This window comes from Ranitomeya imitator, chromosome 3 (genome assembly GCF_032444005.1).
Source record: "Ranitomeya imitator isolate aRanImi1 chromosome 3, aRanImi1.pri, whole genome shotgun sequence".
NCBI lineage: Eukaryota > Metazoa > Chordata > Amphibia > Anura > Dendrobatidae > Ranitomeya > Ranitomeya imitator.
Genome location: NC_091284.1, coordinates 189,173,312 through 189,195,349, shown reverse-complemented (window position 1 = coordinate 189,195,349; position 22,038 = coordinate 189,173,312). Strand labels below are relative to the sequence as shown.

The window sequence follows — 22,038 nt, the reverse complement described above, 5'->3', positions numbered from 1 at the left end:
GCCCAGTCGGCGCATGTGTCCGGACCCCGTTTTAAGGGGAATTTCGGACACATGCCCAGACAGGAACACACAATGCAATGTGAAAGCACCCTTACAAATCCATATATTCAAATAAATTAAGTCAAAATATAAGAAAAAAAGCTGACCCTTGAATTGTCCACAGCAGGTGCAGTTATACACAAAGGTGCATGGAATAGCGTTCAAGCCTGCACACAAAGTTAATCCATAATGATCCAGCACATCTTGATAATAAAAAACTTATCTTTATTCAAATCCTCTTAAAAACATTGCTGGAGATCTCCAACAATGCTTTTAAGAGGATTTGAAAAAAGTAAAAGGTTTTTTTTTATTATCAAGAAGATGTGCTGGATCATTATGGATCAATTAAATTAAGTTGTCTATGAGGATAAACTGCAGATTTGCAATTACAACAGCATAAATATACCTTTTTTAGAATATAAAATTGAATGATTTATTTGCATAATGTCAGGTGTAAAACCACTCAAACATCTGACACGAAACTGGCATTCTATTCAGTGATGCAAACAGACACCATACTGCAAAGCGCAAACAACAAAATGACATAAGATCAGACGGGTGTAGAGAAATATGTATTTAGGAGGTGAACCACGGTACAGTTAGGATCCTTATTTGTACAATTTAGCAGCCAAACAAAAAAAAAGACGACTCAAACGCTTGCTTGTGCTTTCTTGGATAGAAGCTTCAGATCGGTGATACATTTGGCAATGCTCTCTTTTTGCTGCAAATAAACAGAATGGTGTCAGTTTTCACAAAGGAAATTTCCATCAAACTTCATGTAAAAGGAGAAGTTTTATTTAAGCAAATCACTTTCAGCATTTCAGCTCTCATAAGTTCAGCATAAACAAAACAGACAAGTATTGTGAACTAAAAGCAATGGAATATGAAACACACTGCATTTTTCCAAAAGGCTTAGAACATGGTTTTCCTATTGCCTTCTCAAAAACAAAGAAAAAACAAAACTGTGTGAGAAGAAAGCTTTTCAGCGGGTGTGGAGAACAATCCTAATCTGGTTAGCGAGGCATCCCGCTAATAAACAGCCCAGATTTATTTCTGCGACACTTTTTTATATTGTTACCCCAAACAATAATTAAGGACACCGTTCAGATTATGCGCTAGCTCCATGTGACGTGGATTCTGGACTAAGTGGAACAGAAACTAAGGGAATGTCATAATAATACTCCCTTAAGATCTAGGCAATACACATCTATATTTGCGTCAGCCTGGATCTGACCGGCATATTTCAAGGAGACTTAGTCAGCAATGCCCGGACTGATCTAAGCTTACAGCCCCATAGGCAAATATTTGGCAGGGAACTGTGGTCCGTAAAACAGACAGTGATATACGGCTGCCTGACCGCGGCCTCGGAGGGATGTCACCGTACCTGCTGTGGAGTAATGCTTTGCACCACACCCTTTTCCACCCAGTTGATCATATGGTCTTGTTCCTTGAGGCGCAGGAGATTCTGCAGAGCTAACTGGTAGTCCAGGCGCTTTTTCACCTCATTGTAGACTGAAAGGAGCCTCTCCCTGTAGTTGATTTCCAGAAGCATGATCACATTGTTCTGTGGATTGCACAAAAATAAAGAAAATAATTAAAGACAATTCTGCTTTCAATATTTCAGTCTCTGTGACTGGCGTAGGCACAACAGAGCACCCGCACCATTTGCCTCCCCGGCTACCATACCGTTTAGCAGCCATCCTATCTTTGGCAACTGCAATGTAGCTGGTCTCAATAGTGGGAAATTGCCTGGGCTTAATACAATCTACTATATAAAGCTGAGTGAGTGAGTGAGTGAGTGAGTGAGTGTGTGTGTGTGAGTGTGAGTGTGAGTGAGTGAGTGAGTGTGTGTGTGTGTGTGTGTGTGTGTGTGTGTGTGTGTGTGTGTGTGTGTGTGTGTGTGTGTGTGTGTGTGTGTGTGTGTGTGTGTGTGTGTGTGTGTGTGTGTGTGTGTGTCCGGGATTGGCATCTGCACCATCGCAGCTACAGCCACAAAATTTGGCACAGTCACACGTCTGGACCCCGAGAGCGTCATAGGCTATATTGTGAGGCGAAATTTTAACCCCGCGCTTTCCAATTCACCAAACAATTTTGCCCCTATCTACATAATGGGGAAAAAGTGAAATGAAAAGTGTTGGAGGCAAATTGACAGCTGCCAGATGTGAACAAGGGGGACTTAAAGAATGAGAGCGATGGCACAAAAGAGTATATACCGTACAGTTGCTAAGGTGGGACCCCGACATGGGATACTCACCACACACGGGGATATAAACACACACACAAAATGCGCCACACACTACCATGTGCTTGAACACATATACCACCCTCAGCACACATTTCACCACACATACACCAACCTCGCCACATAAAAGTCGAAACACAAAAGTCGCCGCTCAAAACTCACCACGCGCAAAACTCGCCACATGCAAAAAATAGGCTCACGCAAAACTCGCCACAAGTGCAAAACTCACCTCATGGAAAACTCGCCACACGCAAAACTTGCACATGCCGAAAAATTGCCACATGCACAAAATTTGCAACACATGCAAAAGTTGCCTCGCACAAAACTTGCACATACTCAAAAGGCACCAGACATAAAACTCACCACGCGCAAAACTCGCCATGCGCAAAACTTGCTGCACACAACTTGCTACACTAACCTGTCACATGCAACGACACACAAAAAGTTGCTACACGCATGTTGCCACACACAACTCAACACACAAAAGTCGCTACATGCATGTCGCCACACACAACTCAACACACACAACTTGACAAACGAAACTCGCCCTAAAACACACACAAGTCTGGTATTAGCCTTCAAAAATAAAAATCTGATTAATAAGCAGACAAACTACAAGAGCAACAAATGTACCATATAGGAAATACGGCAGCTGTCAGTCACATGACCTGTCTATTATGTGTATGTGTGAGCTAATATATACTGCCAGGGGGAGGGCTTCCTGTTGGCTGGGGATTTATCAGGCTGCCAATTTAGCTTACAAATACTGAGGTAAAAATACTGAGCAAATAACGTGTTAACGAGGTCTAATACAGGAGATCACACAGGTATATACTATATACAGGGGAGATGACACACAGATATATACTATATACAGGAGAGATGACACACGTATATACTATATAAAGGAGGAGATGACATACAGGTACATACTATATACAGGAGGAGATGACTTACAGGTATATACAGGAGGAGATGACACAGGTATATACTATATACAGGAGCAGATTACCTACAGGTATATACTATATACAGGAGATGACAAACATGTATATACTGAGGTGAATATGAGAGGTGTGAGGTGAAAATGAAAAGGTGTGTGTGCAAAATGAGAGGAGTGAGGGAAAATAGTGTAGTGATCGGAAAATGACAGATGTGAGGTCGAAAAGACAAGTGTTAGGCGGGAATGAGAGGTGTGAGGGAGAAAATGAGAGATGTGAGGGGGAAAATTAAAGATGTGATTGGGAAAATGAGAGGCGTGATGGGAAAATAAGAGAAGTGACGTGCTATAACTAACCACAGATATTTACTATGCCCAGGCAACGCCGGGCTCTTCAGCTAGTTTATAATAAAGATATTGCTCATCTTTTCTTCACATCTATTTAATTATGAAGTCACCTCTACATATGCCAATATAGCATTATTTCACATTGCCTTTATGTGCATTTTACATTTGGTGGCAGCAGAACCTATTTTGGGGTTGTGCTTTCTGAAGATATGTACACTGGGGTCGTTTTTTTTTTTCTCTTTATGGTGTTACTTACAGGGGTTGTTCCAGTCTCCCCCCAAAAAATGTGATTCCCTGAGAAAGTCGGCGGTGACAATGTGATTAATCGTTGTGTGACCACAAATAAGTAAGTCTCACAGAAGAGAATAGAAAGTAGTAAGAGGAGTCAAGACGGCAAGTGACCACAAGTATGTAAATCACATATGCAGTCACATGATCAACTGCCGACCCACACTGGGAAGAAAGGGGAGTGTTGACAGTGAGCAAATCATACACTGCCACAATTTGGCATTCTGCAGTCACAAAGTGACTAAGTCTTTCATCAAAGACTGAAAACGCCCTTGAAGCTGAAGATCTGCAGCCCGTCACTCCAGCTCTATTCCCCGCTTGACAGACGGTTCCTTTGCCTAACATTACATAGCATAGATGCGATCAGTCAAGCAGTAGGAGGCGAAGATGGTCGGGAATAGAGCTGGAGTGACAGGTTTCAGATCGACAATAGTTCTTTAGCCTAATTTGCATATAAATTCAAAAGCTGATTTCTCAGCAATAGATGAACAGAATGGCCATGAAAAGGTATTGCTGAACTTGTCTTTGAAAGAGCTACATGTGCAAATAAATTGGGGGTGAAATCCTGAATAGTGCAATATGGTCAACGCACGTATCCCAAAGGTGCACACTATCATTTTTATGTAGAGATATCAGTTAGGAGAGGAGGGAGGTTTGTTTTTTTACTTGGGTGACTTCATACAGGGAAAGAAGGTCACAATCCCAGTGAAAAATCTCTGATAACCCCTAGTTAATAATAAATTAAATTATAACTCAAATTTAAAAAAAAAAAAAAAAAAGGCATTTGCGCAAACTGTTGAAAGGTGGTCTTTAAAGGGAACCTGTCAGCAGGATTGTGCACAGGTATTCATTATGTAAACTAGGGGGTGAGTCAGTGAGGGATCTGTGACCTGTCAGCAGTCTGCACTATATACCCAATACCCAATCAGAGCACCACAAAGAACCTCCCTATCACTGACTACAAACTGAAAATAAAAGATTAAACAACCACAAGACGGATTTCATCAATCAAGGTACCATTGTAATCAGTATAACAGCGCCGACATGACACTGTGTAGGTTACTGTGCACAATCCTGCTGACAGGTTTCCTTTAAATCTATTTTAGTGTGAAAATTGTTTCCATTCATCCAAATACGACGCAGCAAACAAAATCTGCAGTATGGGAATTCACTCAAAAGAGAAAAGGGACAGAGAAAAATGGCATCTCTAACATTGTGTCTGTGCTGTGTAGATATTTTCAGAATTTGAGTATATCTATCTATCTATCTATCTATCTATCTATCTATCTATCTATCTATCTATCTATCTATCTAAATCTTGGCACGGTCAATTCACCAAAAATACTGCCAAGAGGAGTACAAGATAGTCCTGAGACTCATCCGAGCTTCTACAATGCATCAATAGAAAAATCGTAGACTGAACTGCCAGAAATGCTTATTACAATCTAAAGAAAATCTGGCCGACACCATGAGTTTTGGATAATTCCAGTACTGCCCCAGACAGCTCTCAGTTTTTAGTGTAGTCAAAAAGTAATGTCATCTACCAATTTCTAACTTTTTGACAACAAGGTCTACATGTGACGCCCCCTACATGTGATTAGTGACAACTTTGATAGAAGTTCTGTGTTTTGCTGTAGATTTCATCAATAACAAATGTAAAGTTTCAGGAACTTTCTCTACATAGAATTGCAGTTCTATCTTACCCGCTTGGCGTCAAAGAGATATTGACGTCCATCAACTCTCCACTGCTCTTTCTTTTCTGACTCGATAGCACTTTCCAGGTCCTTGATAGCAGTTTCCTTCACAGCTGCAGCTTTACTAATTTTTTCCTAAAGAGAGAAGAGATATACACACAGATAGAAATACATATAAAGACACACAATGAACAGGTGAAATTAGGAAAAACGAGAACCTGACAGCTACAAAACACTTCTAAAACCTAAGGGCCCCAATTAATAAAGATAAAGGTAATCACCAAGATAAGGTGTGCTCTGGAGAAAGATGCGCCTCTTAAGTTAGGTGCTGTTTAATCCTTTAAAATGCCTCGATCAATATTGATCGCAACATTTAGGAGGCAGGCAGAGGGAGGGGGGCTCCTTCTCCTGTCCAATCCTCACTCCCACAACATCACGAGGACCCAATGGTCATCATGGCAACAGGAGGTATTCGTGACGACCTCTAGGTCTGCCAGCTACAGGAGCCTGTTTAGACCAGGGGTGTCGAACTGCATTCCTCGAGGGCTGCAAACAGCTCATGTTTTCAGGATTTCCTTGTACTGCACAGGTGATAATTTAATCACCAACTCATTATTTGTGTAGGTGATTAAATTATCACCTGTGCAGTACAAGGAAATCCTGAAAACATGACCTGTTTGCAGCTCTTGAGGAATGCAGTTTGACACCCCTGGTTTAGACCATGGGAGCACGGTCAAAAAGGCTTCCATCAGGTTATCATAGACAGGTATAATGGACTGCAGTGCTGGTGCACTTAAACGCATTATACCAGCGATCAGAATCATAAGAGTTTAAGTCCCATAGAGGAAGTACATAATATATACCGTATATAGTCAAGTATAAGCCGAGATTTTCAACCTCTCGGCTTATACTCTAGTCATTGTCCCAGGGGGTTGGCGGAGGAGAGGGAGCGGCAGAAGTCAGCGGCTGTCACATCATACTCACCCCCACATGACACGTATCTGCACTTCCCTGCTTCTCAGATGGTCTCTGGCACCTGCATCTCTTCCTGTGTTCAGCAGTCACGTGGTACCGCTCATTAAAGTAATGAAAATGGGCGCATCTCTACTCCCATAGGCGTAGCGCGCATATTCATTACTTTAATGAGCAGTACCATGTGACCGCTCAACACAGGAACAAGCTGCCGACGCGCGCCAGAGACCATCGGAGAAGCAGGGACATACAGAGACCGCATCAGGAGGGGGTGAGTATGACGAGGGAGGGTGAGCCATGTGATATTCACCTGACCCCGTTCCACCACCGGGCTCCATCTTCCGCATCCTCTGGCTGTGACACTCAGATCAGAGGGCATGATAACGTGTTTAGTGCGTGCCCTCTGCCTGAACAGTCACTGCAAAGACCCAGAAGGTGGAACGGGGACAGGTGAATATCGCAAGTGCCGGTGTCCCCACCTGCTCAGGACACCGGCACTCGGCGCCCAGCGATGAGTATGGTTTTGTTTTTTAAATCGCAGCAGCATATGGGTATATTATTCTATGGAGCATCTTATGGGGCAATCAACCTTTGTGCAGCATTATATGGGGCATATTTTAATATGGAGCATCTTATGGGGCCCATCATTAACCTTTGTGCAGCATTATATGGGGCATATTTTGTATGGAGCATCTTATGGGGCCCATCATGAAATGTATGGAGCATTATATGGGGCTCCTGATTCAATATGGATATTCAAAAACATTTAACCTACTGATGTCTCAATTTCACTTTTATTGGTATCCATTTTTATTTTTGTAGTTCACCAGAAGCTGCTGCATTTCCCACCCTAGGCTTATACTCGAGTCATTAAGTTTTCCCAGTTTTTTTGTAGCAAAATTAGGGGTCTCCGATTATACTCGGGTCGCACGGTGGCGCAGTGGATAGCACAGCAGCCTTGCAGCGCTGGAGTCCTGGGTTCAAGCCCCACTAAGGACAACATCTGCAAAGAGTTTGTACGTTCTCTCCGTGTTTGCGTGGGTTTCCTCCGAGTACTCCGGTTTCCTCCCACATTCCAAAGACATACTGATAGGGAATTTAGATTGTGAGCCCCAACGGGGACAGCAACGATAATGTGTGCAAAACCTGTAAAGCGCTGCGGAATATGTTAGCGCTATATAAAAATAAAGATTATTATTATTAGTACATACGGTATATATTTATTTATATTATTATACCCATTAGAAAGAAATCTTACCATAAAAACAAACTACACATATTTGGTATCACCGCATCCGGAAGACTTGATCTATAAAACAGTCACACCAGTTATCCCCTCAGTCACAGTAAAAAAAAAAAGCAAAATGTACATAAAAATAGCACTGCTGATAACATCATTTTGTCCCGCAAAAAAAAAGCCGTCATATAGCTGCATCAGTGGAAAATAAAAAAAAAAAAAAAAAATTAAAAGCACTCAAAATAAAAGCGATGCAAAAGCAATTTTTTTCTTCAATAAAAGTTTTTATGTAGAAGAGTCAAAATATTAAAAGAAAAATTATATAAATGTGGTATCGCTGTAATCGCACTGGCCTGAAGAATAAAGCTGCCATATCACTTTTACCACATGGTGAACGGAATAAAAAAAAATAAACCCTGAACTGCTGTTTTTTTTTGTTCATTCTGCATTCCAAAGATTGTAATAGAAAGCGATTAAAAAAAAAAAAAAAATGTCATGTGCCTGAAAATGGTACCAATAAAAACAAACTCATCCAGCAAAAGAACAAGCTGTCAGAGCCCAGAGTAACTTTGCTGTTTCAGTATAGTGAATGGACGTCTCAAGGGTTTCATCTGAATCACTCCTGAGATTTAGGCCGGTGTCACACTAGCATATAACACGGCCGAATGCTAAGCAAAAAAACATTGCATAGAACTCTGCCCAGTGCTATTCTGAGGCAGCTCAGATCTGCTATTATTTTCTCATGCAGATTCATGCAAGTCTATGGGTGCATGTGAAATATCGGACTTAACACTGATGTCCTCCCAATGAAGTCTGATACACGCAGAGACGGGCCATGGAGGAGGTGGAGAAATTACTTTCTCAGTCTCCATGGTGATTCTCTCATGCGAGAGGATCGGAACACAGTGAACGAACATTTGGCTTCCGCTTGCAGAAGAGTTGGAGACAAGGGTCATTAGAACATCACATATGATGCGAGACAAATGCTGCTGTGATTCCAGCCTTAGATAGAAACCCCAATGTAAGTGCTCAGCGTAGAGCACAGGATAAATGCGATCCCAAATGTTATGTAAAATGTCCCTTTTAAAAGCTTCAACTCGATCCACCAAAAAAGCAAGCCCTCATTCAGGTCCGTCATCAGTCAATGGAAAATCGGCATACTCAGGAGAAATTGAATAACAAATTGTGGGGTGCATTTTCTCCTGTCACCCTTGTGAAAATAAAAAATGTAGGGCTAAAGCAACATTTTTGTGGTAAAAAAAAAAATATATATTTTTCCACATTGCTTTAATTCCTGTGAAGCACTTGATTTGTTAATAAAGTTCTTAATTGTGGTTTTGAGCACCTTGAGAGGTGTAGTTTTTCAAATGGTGTCACTTTGGGGTATTTTATTACATACAGGCCTCTCAAAGTCACTTCAAAAGTGGTCCCTAAAAAAAACTGGGTTTTGTACACTTTGTTGGAAAAATGAAAAATTGGCGATAATATTTTTTTGTTAGAAAGGTTAAAAGTTTGTTTCAAAATCTGATTACATCAATAACGTAGACAAGTGGTAAATGTTAGTTACCCGTATATACTCGCGTATAAGCCGACCCCCCTAATTTTGCCACAAAAAACTGGGAAAACTTATTGACTCGAGTATAAGACTAGGGTGGGAAATGCAGCAGCTACCGGTGAATTTCAAAAATAAAAATAGATGCTCCATACCGTTCATTATTGCCCCATAAGATGCTCCATATAAAGCTGTGCCACATACTGTATAATGCTCCATACTGTTCATTATTGCCCCATAGATGTGCCATAGAAAGCTCTGCCATATAGTGCTCTGCACCGTTCATTATTGCCCCATAGATGTGCCATATAAAACTGCCATATAGTGCTCTGCACCGTTCATTATTGCCCCATAGATGTGCCATAGTGCTCTGCACCATTCATTATTGCCCCAAAGCTGTGCCATATAGTGCTCTGCACCGTTCATTATTGCCCCATAGATGTGCCATATAGTGCGCTGCACCGTTCATTATTGCCCCAAAGCTGTGCCATATAGTGCTCTGCACCGTTCATTATTGCCCCAAAGCTGTGCCATATAGTGCTCTGCACCGTTCATTATTGCCCCATAGATATGCCATATAAAGCTGTGCCATATAGTGCTCTGCACCGTTCATTATTGCCCCATAGATGTGCCATATAGTGCTCTGCACCGTTCATTACTGCCCCATAGATGTGCCATATAGTGCTCGGCGCCATTCATTATTGCCCCATAGATGTGCCATATAGTGCTCTGCACCGTTCATTACTGCCCCATAGATGTGCCATATAGTGCTCTGCGCCATTCATTATTGCCCCATAGATGTGCCATATAGTGCTCTGCACCGTTCATTATTGCCCCATAGCTGTGCCATATAGTGCTCTGCGCCGTTCAGTATTGCCCCATAGATGTGCCATAGAAAGCTCTGCCATATAGTGCTCTGCGCCGTTCAGTATTGCCCCATAGCTGCCATATAGTGCTCTGCGCCGTTCAGTATTGCCCCATAGCTGTGCCATAGAAAACCGTGCCTTTGCTGCTGCTGCAATAAAAAAATAAAAAAAATAAAAATGCCATACTCACCTCTCTTGCTTGCAGCTCCCCAGCGTCCGGTCCCGACGTCTCTCTGCACTGACTGATCAGGCAGAGGGCGCCGCGCACACTATATGCGTCATCGCGCCCTCTGACCTGAACAGTCAAAGCAAGAGGACGCGAAGACAGAGCGGCGCCCGGCGTGTGGAACGCGGACAAGTGAATATTACATACTTACCTGGTCCCGGCGTCCCGCTCCCTCTGCCTGTCACACGGTCTTCGGTGCCGCAGCCTCTTCCTCTATCAGCGGTCACCGGCACCGCTGATTAGAGAAATGAATATGCAGCTCCACCCCTATGGGAGGTGGAGCCGCGTATTCATTTCTCTAATCAGCGGTCCCACGTGACCGCTGAAGAGGGGAAGAGCTGCAGCACCGAAGACCGTGGGACGGCAGGGGGAGCGCCAGGATCGCCGGGACTAGGTGAGTATGCCTCAGCGCCCTCTCCCCCTCACCCGCCGACCCTGCCGCCCACCGTGACTCGAGTATAAGCCGAGAGGGGCACTTTCAGCCCAAAATTTTGGGCTGAAAATCTCGGCTAATACTCGAGTATATACGGTAACTATTTTGTGTGATACAACTCTGTTTTTATTTTTCTCTGTCAATATGGCCGTATGAGCTTGTTTTTTTGTGAGCCAAGTTGTACTATTTTAAGACTCCATTGATTTACCATATAGTGTACATTAAAACGGGAAAAAAACCAAAACTGAGCATGGTGAAATTGCACACACACACAAAAAAAAATGCAGTTCCACAATTGTGATTTCTTTTTACCATGTTCACTAAATGCTAAGGCTATATGCACACGTTGCAGATTTGACTGTGGAATTTTCAGTGCAGATTCCGCATTTCTTGGCAGAAAACGCAGGTTAGAATCTGCGCCTTTTTTGTATGTGCACACATTGTGGATTTTCTGCGGATTTCTTCCTTTTTTTACCCCTGCTGATTATGGAATATTATGGAATTGGTGCAGAAATGCAGCAGATCTGCAAAAAGAATTGACGTGGTCCTTTTTTGAATCTGCTGCGTTTTCCCGTGCAGATTTTTCCGCACCATTAGCGCAGCATATTTTTTTTTGCCATTGATTTACATTGTACTGTAAATCACTTGTGGATCTGCAATCCGCTGCAGATCTGCAGGAAATCTGCAACGTGTGCACATACCCTCAAACTGACCTACGATTAGGATTCTTCAGGTCATTAAGTTTTGTAGATACCAAACATGTATAGGAACTTTAACCCCTTCATGGCCCGGGGTATTTTCGTTTTTCACTCCCCTCATTCCCAGAGCCGTAACTTTTTTATTTTTCCATCAATATGGCCATGCGAAGGCTTATTTTTTGCCGGACGATCTGTACTTTTGAATGACATCATTGGTTTTACCATGTCATGTACTAGAAAACGGGAAAAAAAATTCCAAGTGCAGTGAAATTGCAAAAAAAGTGCAATCCCACACTTGTTTTTTGTTTGGCTTTTTTGCTAGGTTCATTAAATGCTAAAACTGACTGGCCATATTGATTCTGCAGGTCAGTACGAGTTCATAGACACCAAACATGTCTAGGTTATTTTTTATCTAAGTGGTGAAAAAAAAATCCAAACTCTGCATAAAAAAAAAAATTGCACCATTTTCCGATACCCATAGCGTCTCCATTTTTCGTGATCTGGGGTCAGATATGGGCTTATTTTTTTTGCACGCCGAGCTGACGATTTTAATGATACCATTTCGTTGCAGATATGTTCTTTCGATCGCACATTATTGCATTTTAATGCAATGTAGCGGTGACCGAAAAAACAATTCTGGAGTTTCTAATTTTTTTTTCTCGTGATGCCGTTTAGCGATCAGGTTAATCTTTTTTTATTTTTTAATTGATCGGGTGATTCTGAATGCGGCGATACCAAATATGTGTAGCTTTGATTTTTTTATTGTTTTAATCTTGAATGGGGGCGAAAGGGGGGGGGGTGATTTAAACATTTTTTTTTTTTTATTGTTTTCATATTTTTTTAAAACATTTTTGTTTTACTTTTGCTATGCCTCAGTAGCCTCCATGGGAGACTAGAAGCTGGCACAACTCAATCGGCTCTGCTACATAGGAGCAATGCTCAGATCGCTCCTATGTAGCTGAATTCCTGCATTGCAATGAGCGCCGACCACAGGGTGACGCTCATAACAATCCGGCATCAACAACCATAGAGGTCTCAAGGAGACCTCTGGTTGTTATGCCGACGCATCGCTGACTCCCGATCATGTGACGGGGGTCAGCGATGCGCTCATTTCCAGCCCAATGGTCGGAAGTGGTAGTTTAATGCTGCTTACAGAGTTTGACAGCGGCATTTAACTAGTTAATAGCGGCGGGTGAGTCGCGATTCCACCTGCCAATATTGCGGGCACATGTCAGCTGTACAAAACAGCTGACATGTCCCGGCTTTGATGCGGGCTCACCACTGGAGCCCGCATCAAAGCAGGGGATCTGACCTCAGACGTACTATCCGAGGTCAGAAAGGGGTTAAGTAGGAAAAAAAAATAAAATCCAAGACTGTGTCCAGACTTCAAAGGAGACCATGATATATATATCTATCAGTCAAAAAAATAAAAATGGTACTGATCTTGAAATGGTGAAACCATTGAAAAAAAAAATTTTTTTCCTCCAAACTTTTTTTTTTTTTTAACCCCCTTAAGCCCCGAGGGTGGTTTGCACGTTAATGACCGGGCCAGTTTTTACAATTCTGACCACTGTTCCCTTATGAGGTTATAACTCTGGAACACTTCAACGGATCCCAGTGATTCTGACATTGTTTTCCCGAGACATATTGCACTTCATGATAGTGGTAAAATTTGATACTACCTGCGTTTATTTGTGAAAAAAACGGAGATTTGGCAAAAATTTTGTAAATTTCGCAATTTTCCAACTTTGAATGTTTATGCCCTTAAATCACAGAGATATGTCACACAAAATACTTAATAAGTAACATTTCCCACATGTCTACTTTACATCAGCACAATTTTGGAAACAATTATTTTTTGTTAGGGAGTTAAGGGTTAAAAGTTTACCAGCAATTTCTCATTTTTACAACACCATTTTTTTTTTAACGGACCACGTCACATTTGAAGTCATTTTGAGGGGTCTATATGATAGAAAATACCCAAGTGTGACACCATTCTAAAAACTGCACCCCTCAAGGTGCTCAAAAACCACATTCAAGAAGTTTATTAACCCACCAGGTGTTTCACAGGAATTTTTGGAATGTTTAAAAAAATGAACATTTAATTTTTTTCCCCAAAATTTACTTCAGCTCCAATTTTTATTTTACCAAGGGTAACAGGAGAAAATGGACCCCAAAAGTTGTTGAACAATTTGTCCTGAGTACGCGGATACCCCATATGTGGGGGTAAACCACTGTTTGGGTGCATGGCAGAGCTCGGAAGGGAAGGAGCACCGTTTTGACTTTTCCATGCAAAACTGGCTGGAATTGAGATGGGACGCCATGTTGCATTTGGAGAGCCACTGATGTGCCTAAACATTGAAACCCCCCACAAGCGACACCATCTTGGAAAGCAGACCCCCAAAGGATCTTATCTAGATGTGTTGTGAGAGCTTTGAACCCCCAAGTGTTTCACTACAGTTTATAACGCAGAGCCGTGAAAATAAAAATTCTTTTTTTTTTTTTTCTTTACAAAAAATAATTTTTTAGCCCCCAGTTTTGTATTTTCCCAAGGTTAACAGGAGAAATTGGACCTCAAAAGTTGTTGTGCAATTTGTCGTGAGTGCGCTGATACCCCATATGTGGGGAGGAACCACCGTTTGGGCCCATGGCAGAGCTCGGAAGGGAAGGAGCGCAATATGGAATGCAGACTAAGGGTATGTGTCCACGTTCAGGATTGCATCAGGATTTGGTCAGGATTTTTCATCAGTATTTGTAAGCCAAAACCAGGAGTGGAACAATTAGCGGAAAAGTGTAATAGAAACATATGCACAACTTCTGTATTTATCATCCATTCCTGGTTTTGGCTACAAAATGATGGAAAATCCTGACCAAATCCTGATGCAATCCTGAACGTGGACACATACCCTAAGATGGATTGGTCTGCAGGAGTCACGTTGCATTTGCAGAGCCCCTGATGTTCCTAAACAGTAGAAACCCCCCACGGGTGACCCCCATATTGGAACCTAGACCCCCTAAGGAACTTATTTATATGTGTTGTGAGAACTTTGAACCCCCAAGTGTTTCACTACATTTTATAACGCAGAGCCGTGAAAATAAAAAATCATTTTTGTCCCACAAAAATGTTTTTTTTTTTTTTAGCCCCCCAAATTTTTATTTTCCCAAGGGTAACAAGAGAAATTGGACCCCAGAAGTTGTTGTCCAATTTGTCCTGAGTACGCCGATACCCCATATGTTGTGGTAAACCCCTGTTTGGGCGCACGGGAGAGCTCGGAAGGGAAGGAGCACTGTTTTACTTTTTCAATGCAGAATTGGCTGGAATGGAGATCGGACACCATGTCGCGTTTGGAGAGCCCTGATATGACTAAACAATGAAAACCCCCAATTCTAACCGAAACCCTAATCCAAACACACCCCTAATCCCAACTACACCCCTAACCCCAACACACACCTAACCCTAATCCCAACCATAACCCTAACCACACCCCTAACCCTAATCCCAACTGTAAATGTAATCCAAACCCTAACCCTAGCCCCAACCCCAACCCTAGCCCCAACCCCAGCCCCAACCCTAACCCTAGGCCCCAACCCTAACCCTGGCCCCAACCCTAACCCTAGCCCCAACCCTAGCCCCAACCCTAACCCTAGCCCAAACCCTAGCCCCAACCCTAACCCTAGCCCAAACCCTAGCCCCAACCCTAACCCTAGCCCCAACCCCAACCCAAACCCTAGCCCCAACCCTAACCCTAGCCCAAACCCTAGCCCCAACCCTAACCCCAACCCAAGCCCCAACCCTAGCCCCAGTCCCAACCCTAGCCCCAACCCCAACCCCAGCCTAGCCCAACCCAAACCTAGCCCAACCCCAACCCTAGCCCCAACCCTAACCCTAGCCCAACCCCAACCCTAGCCCAACCCCAACCCTAGCCAACCCTAGCCCCAACCCCAACCCTAGCCCCAACCCTAGCCCCAACCCCAACCCTAGCCCCAACCCTAGCCCCAACCCTAGCCCCAACCCTAGCCCCAACCCCAGCCCTAGCCCTAACCCCAGCCCTAGCCCCAACCCCAGCCACAACCCTAACCCCAGCCCCAACCCTAGTGGGAAAATGGAAACAAATACATTTTTTTTATTTTTCCCTAACTAAGGCGGTGATGAAGGGGGGTTTGATTTACTTTTATAGCGGGTTTTTTAGCGGATTTTTATGATTGGCAGCCGTCACACACTAAAAGACGATTATTACAAAAGATAGTTTTTGCGTTAGCACATTTTGAGAGCTATAATTTTTCCATGTTTTGGTCCACAGAGTCATGTGAGGTCTTGTTTTTTGCGGGACGAGTTGACGTTTTTATTGGTAACATTTTCAGGCACGTGACATTTTGTGATCGCTTTTTATTCCGATTTTTGTGAGGCAATATGACCAAAAACCAGCTATTCATGAATTTCTTTTTTTTTTTTGGGGGGGGGGGGGGCCGTTTATACCATTCCGCGTTTGGTGAAATGGATAAAGCAGTATTATTCTTCGGGTCACTACATTTACAGCGATACCTCATTTAGATTTTTTTTTATGTTTTGGCACTTTTACACAATAAAAACTATTTTATAGAAAAAATTATTATTTTTGCATCGCTTTATTCTGAGGACTATAACTAATTTTTTATTTTTTCACAGATGACGCTGTATGACGGCTCATTTTTTGCAGGACAAGATGATGATATCAAAACAGTGCTGAGGAGGCGGCGCCCGGCGCCAAGAAGACTTGAGTGACGGCTGTGTGGTGTCTGCAGCAGGGGGGGAAAGACCTGCCACCAGGACTGAAGACAGGTATTTCGGACAAATTAAAAACAGATTATTTCTGCATTTACAGCACCAATAACTAAAAGAGCCACCTTGTCAGAATGCAGCATCACTGCTGCACAAGGTGGCTCTATTAGTTTCATATGCCTGGGGGGGTGGGGGGGGCCAGGTTCCCTTTAAGGGTTTAAACCACTAAAATACAAAAATTGGACGCGTATTGCTGTAGTCATGCTGGTGAGCAGAATCATACTACAAGGTAATTTTCATCACAAAATGTACACCATAAGAAACTCGTGTTTTTTTTTGTTTGTTTTTCCCCACAATTTCTCTCCATTTGGAATTTTTTCCCCATTTTCTCGTACACTGTGGTAAAATGAATGGTGTCATACAAAAGTACAACTGGTCCCATAAAAAGTAAAGATTATGGCTCTGAAAAGAAGAGGTTTTAAAAAAAAACAAACAAAATAAAAAAGGAATCTCAAAAACGGAATCGCTAAAATGGAAACATGACCTGTTGCAAAAACAAGTGCAATATTTCCAAAGGAAAACTAAAACTTTTAGTCCTAGTGGTCGAACTATCCAACTTAGCATCTCTGCTCCGGACCTCCAGCAGTGGTTAGTGATGATCTTGTTATGTAAATGACATGATTTAGTTATTACTTAACAGAAGTTCTTTCAGACGTCCCATCTTGGATTACAATGCACGGACTGGCCCCAGCCTGACTGCCTCAAAGAAATATATGAAGCAGTCACGCTCCTGGTCAGGAGACGTGTGGCCAGTCCTTGCATTGTAATCATGGATCGGATGCCTGAAAGAGCCCCAAGTCTGTGGAGCACCAGAACAAGGCTCCTTCCGTCTAACACAGAGCTCAGTGTGAGCCAGCAAGTCGGAATGGAAGTCACATGAGTAGATGACGGAAGTGCTGTTGGAAACCGGGATCGCCGGCAGACTGAGTATATTAATGTACTATACTACACTATGTACACAGGGTTAGCCAATAAAAAGTCTAATGGGAGTGCCTAAAGATAGGCAATGAGATCTACTTATTACAGTAACTGCTACATTAAGTGTAGGCTGGGAAGGAGACCAGTGACGACATCACTTACTTCATTAAGTTTGTCAGCAAATTCTCCTACTTTATGGCCGAATTTCTTGATTACATAGATGGTGACACATCCCATCGAAAGCATGGAAATGGTTTCATGATTTATGACGTATATTTCTTTTGACAGGAGGTAAATAAGAAGACCAGTCCCAAACATATAAGGGCCTACACAAAGAAAAAAAAAAAAGTTAAATCTTATATATTTAAGGTTGTCTTTTTCTCTCAGCTCCATAAAAAGAAAAGCTAAATCATTATTCAGAGATGCCCAAAACAAAAAGGTGGTTGCTAGTGATGCGCGAATATACTCGTTACCTGAGATTTCCCGAGCACGCTCGGGTGTCTTCCGAGTATTTTTTAGTCCTTGGAGATTTAGTTTTCTTTGCCGCAGCTGAATGATTTACAGCTAATACCCTGCTTGATTACATGTGGGGATTCCCTAGCAACCAGGCAACCCCCACATGTACTCAGCCTGGCTAATAGCTGTAAATCATTCAGCCGAGATGAAAACTAAATCTCCAAGCAGTCATAATTACTCGGAGGTCACCCGAACATGCTCGAGAAATCTCGAGTAACGAGTATATTCGCTCATTACTAGTGGTTGCAGCTCCCAGCTACAAGTAATGACCATTCACTTCCATGAAGACTGATGGTGGCCAATAGGGCAGAGCTCTGCAGGGGTTTTGTTCCAGGGGTGGCTGGAGGCTATAATGCTAAAATGGTTTTACTTCCATGTAGACGAAATGCAACAGAATCAATCACTTCTGAGCATTAGGCGATATCAAGTATATTTTGTACCTGTGACTCCGGTTTTGGGGTAAAGAAACTGAAAGAACTCTTCAGGAATCAACCCATGGCGAACTTTCCCTGGTTTCTCTGGTAGGGGCAGTACAGGGGCCAAGGCCGGTTGTCCAGTGTGGAATGGTCGGTATGTGTTCAAGACTCTGATGGAGAATTAAAAGAAAAAAAATTAAGTAAATAGAAACTGGGGTACATACATGATATACTGCACCATATATAAGGTACGATGTCAGGTGGTATAGGTGGGTAGTATTACGGAATTAACGAGAGGTTACGTTGATCATTCCGGCTTTGCTTAATTAAGCTTTGCTTAGAATATGCCAATAAAGCGATTATTCTAATACCACCACCCATACACTGGGGATCTCTGCAGGACCCTCACTGATCACAATATCAAGGCTCCCAATTGCAAGGGTTTATGGGACTGTTCTCATGATTAGCAAGAAACTCAGCAATTGGACCATACAAATATCACCTTTCCTTTGGATATCAGTTTTAATGGTAAATCACAAATCAAGCACAGAAAAGCTCAACTCAACAGTGGCCAGAAGACTTGCCTAACCTCCTGTCCTTGTACATCGGGTGCGGCTAGTAATGTACATTTTAGAATGCAGATTTCGCTGTCGAACTTACCATCTCAGCGCTATCTTCTTGCTGACCCACAAACATAAAAATGGAAATTGGATTTGCCAAAACGTACAAATATTAACATCTCCACCATCACTATTTTAACCCCTTTTGCCTTGTGCAGGCGTGTACTATGGAGGACAGAGAATGAACTCCAATCCAATATTGCGGCCAGCATGCAGCCAGCGGGTAAGGAAAGGGTGAATCAAAAACCCAAAAACCCCGCCTCCATGGCTGAAGATTGTTCCCTCCAAATTCAGGTGACAGTGTCCCTTTAAAGACTTTCTGTTCGTTACCCTGTATCATTCACTATTGTGCATCTAATACATTTTAAATATCCATCTATGACACCCAATTAATATTTTATAATCACCCTCTATATATGAGGAAGTGCGGCAACCCAAAAAAATTACTCCGGTATTTCAATTTGCTATCCTTTTCAGTGGTTAACAGTTTAAATTTTGGTCGACTGGATTTTTTCAGACACTAAGATACCAAAAAGGTTTATTTTTCTTTATTATTTATTGCTGGATGGGGCAAGGGGAGGCCATTTAAACTTTTATAAATTTTTACTTTGCTTTTTACTCCTTTGTGAACTGGAACCCGTGATCGATCGCTTATACTATAACACCTTGCCTCTGGCTGAGCTTCACAGGAGGACTAAGATGGCAGCCACAGGGACCTTCAGTAGCCCCCAGATGCCATGGTTATCCATTGGCTGACCTCGATTGTGTCAAGGGCGAGCGATGAAAGCAAGTGCACCGGCAACTGCGCCATTTAACTGTTACCGTCAGTGATTGACAGCAGCATCTAAATAGTTAATAGCAGCACTCAGAACTCGCTCTGGTTGCTGCTATTACAGAAAAATGTTGGCTATGTATTATTCTTGGGAGGCATCTGATCTCTATAACGCAGGCTCAGCTCTTGAGGTCGGCAACTGTTTAAATAAGAAAAAATATAGAAAAAAAAATATAGAAAAGATCAGCAAACTACTGTCTTTACTGCTCATTGAATGTTCCAGATATCTGAAGGGGTCTTGCAGAACACCAGGTACAGAAAATCTAATCCACATGTTGGGGATTCTCACCTGTACAAGTGTCAACTCCAAAGCTGCAGATGAATATTGCTTAAAGCGGTAACGCTCTACTAGACGACCCCTTATAAATGGCACAGGGCGCTGCATAAACGAAAAAGAAACCTATACCTACCTTTGGATTGGCATCGCTACTCTATTTGTCTCCTGACAGAAATAATGTTGTATGACCACTGCAGCCAATCAGCTGTCACTGATCAGATGCAGCCTTTACAGTAAAGCCCTAGCAGGAACAAAAACACTGTTCTTCTGTGATCAGCGGGGGTGACACAGGGCTGAGAGAAAAGGGGAACGCAACCTCCCAAACTGGTGAATCTGGATTCATGTATTCATGGGGCCACAGACTGGAGGCTGCCCAGAAGTGGACAAACCCTTTAATAGAATGCTTGAAAATGGTTCATATCCTGGGTCAGGGCTTCTAGCACTTAATGATAAGAATAGCTCAGGTTGCACTCATAATGATGGAAACTTCAGCTGGTCCCATTATGAGCCAATATGGTCCATCAGCCGCTGTTAGGATCTGCCTTCACAACACCAATGTGAACAGATCCTAAACCAGGCAATCAACTTACTACAGGGAGAAATGCTGAACTGTACTCACCCGACCGTGACGGGGGCTGACTTCTTCAAACTGGTGACTACAAAGAGAAAGAAAAATGGATTTATAAGCCAGGAGCTAGGACCGCCCAGCGACAGGCTGACTGACACGCGCAGGACTACCCAGCGACAGGCCGACTGACACCAGCGACAGGCCGACTGACACGCGCAGGACCACCCAGAGACACACCGACTGACACCAGCGACAGGCCGACCGACCGACACGCGCAGGACCACCCAGCGACAGGCCGACCGACACGCGCAGGACCACCCAGCGACAGGCCGACCGACACGCGCAGGACCACCCAGCGACAGGCCGACCGACATGGGCAGGACCACCCAGCGACAGGCCGACCGACATGCGCAGGACCACCCAGCGACAGGCCGACCGACATGGGCAGGACCACCCAGCGACAGGCCGACCGACACGCGCAGGACCACCCAGCGACAGGCCGACCGACATGGGCAGGACCACCCAGCGACAGGCCGACCGACACGCGCAGGACCACCCAGCGACAGGCCGACCGACACGGGCAGGACCACCCAGCGACAGGCCGACCGACATGGGCAGGACCACCCAGCGACAGGCCGACCGACATGGGCAGGACCACCCAGCGACAGGCCGACCGACATGGGCAGGACCACCCAGCGACAGGCCGACCGACATGGGCAGGACCACCCAGCGACAGGCCGACCGACACGCGCAGGACCACCCAGCGACAGGCCGACCGACACGCGCAGGACCACCCATGCACACAAGCCCAGCCGCTGCTCTATCGCTCCCTATGGGGCTGCCGAGCTCTGCACTACTGCTGCTATATGGGGAGGGGGATAGAAGGGCCCGGTTGCTGAGATGGGGGTCCCAACGGTCAGATCCAGAGCTCTATTAGTAGTTGGTGAGATCTTGCCCCTTTGGCATGTCTACAGAGGTTTGGTGATAGAGCAGGGACTGATCCGCACAAGGTCACAGCGGATGGGGCAGCAGTGACAGGACACAGGCTGGGCCCCATACAGCCCCATACAGCCCCACTGCGGGCGACACACGGTGCACGATCTCCCGGCATACACCGCGGGCCTCCCTCACAACTCACCCGCCACCAGGGAGGCTCTGGACAACATGGCGCAGGGCTGAAAGCAGGAGCTCAGAGAAAACCACACAACCGCCGCCGGTCACCGGTGCCCTCAGTGTCCCTGACAAGAACCCAAGGACCAAGATGGCGCAGGACACGCCCAGCTCTGACGACTTCAGCCTCACTTTACGGCAGAAATGTCAATTCCGCCATCTTTAGTGAGGTAATGCCCTATACATCAGTGAGTGAAGGAGAGATGGGGCTCTCATGACATATGCACAACCTTCCCGTATAGAATAGGGCGCTGTACCCACTCACTATACGTACAGTACCGGCATGCTTTACCCCCGAGCTGCCGCTTAGTGTACGGCCCCGGAGTGCTGGCGGGACCGGGACAAAAATGTCTCCTTGTGAGTTTCC

The 22,038-nt window shown here is 43.9% G+C and overlaps 1 protein-coding gene across 1 annotated transcript; it reads right to left on the bottom strand.

The window, feature by feature from the left end:
• Nucleotides 1–595: 595 nt before the first annotated feature.
• ATP5PB (ATP synthase peripheral stalk-membrane subunit b) lies at nucleotides 596–22,037 on the bottom strand. Its single transcript, XM_069761721.1, has 7 exons — nucleotides 21,640–22,037; nucleotides 20,553–20,589; nucleotides 18,229–18,374; nucleotides 17,435–17,598; nucleotides 5,561–5,686; nucleotides 1,424–1,603; nucleotides 596–760 (listed from the first exon to the last, which is right to left on the bottom strand). The coding sequence occupies exons 1-7, from the start codon at nucleotides 21,665–21,667 to the stop codon at nucleotides 689–691; spliced, it is 753 nt and encodes a 250-aa protein (XP_069617822.1). The 5' UTR covers nucleotides 21,668–22,037; the 3' UTR covers nucleotides 596–688.
• Nucleotide 22,038: the final 1 nt, after the last annotated feature.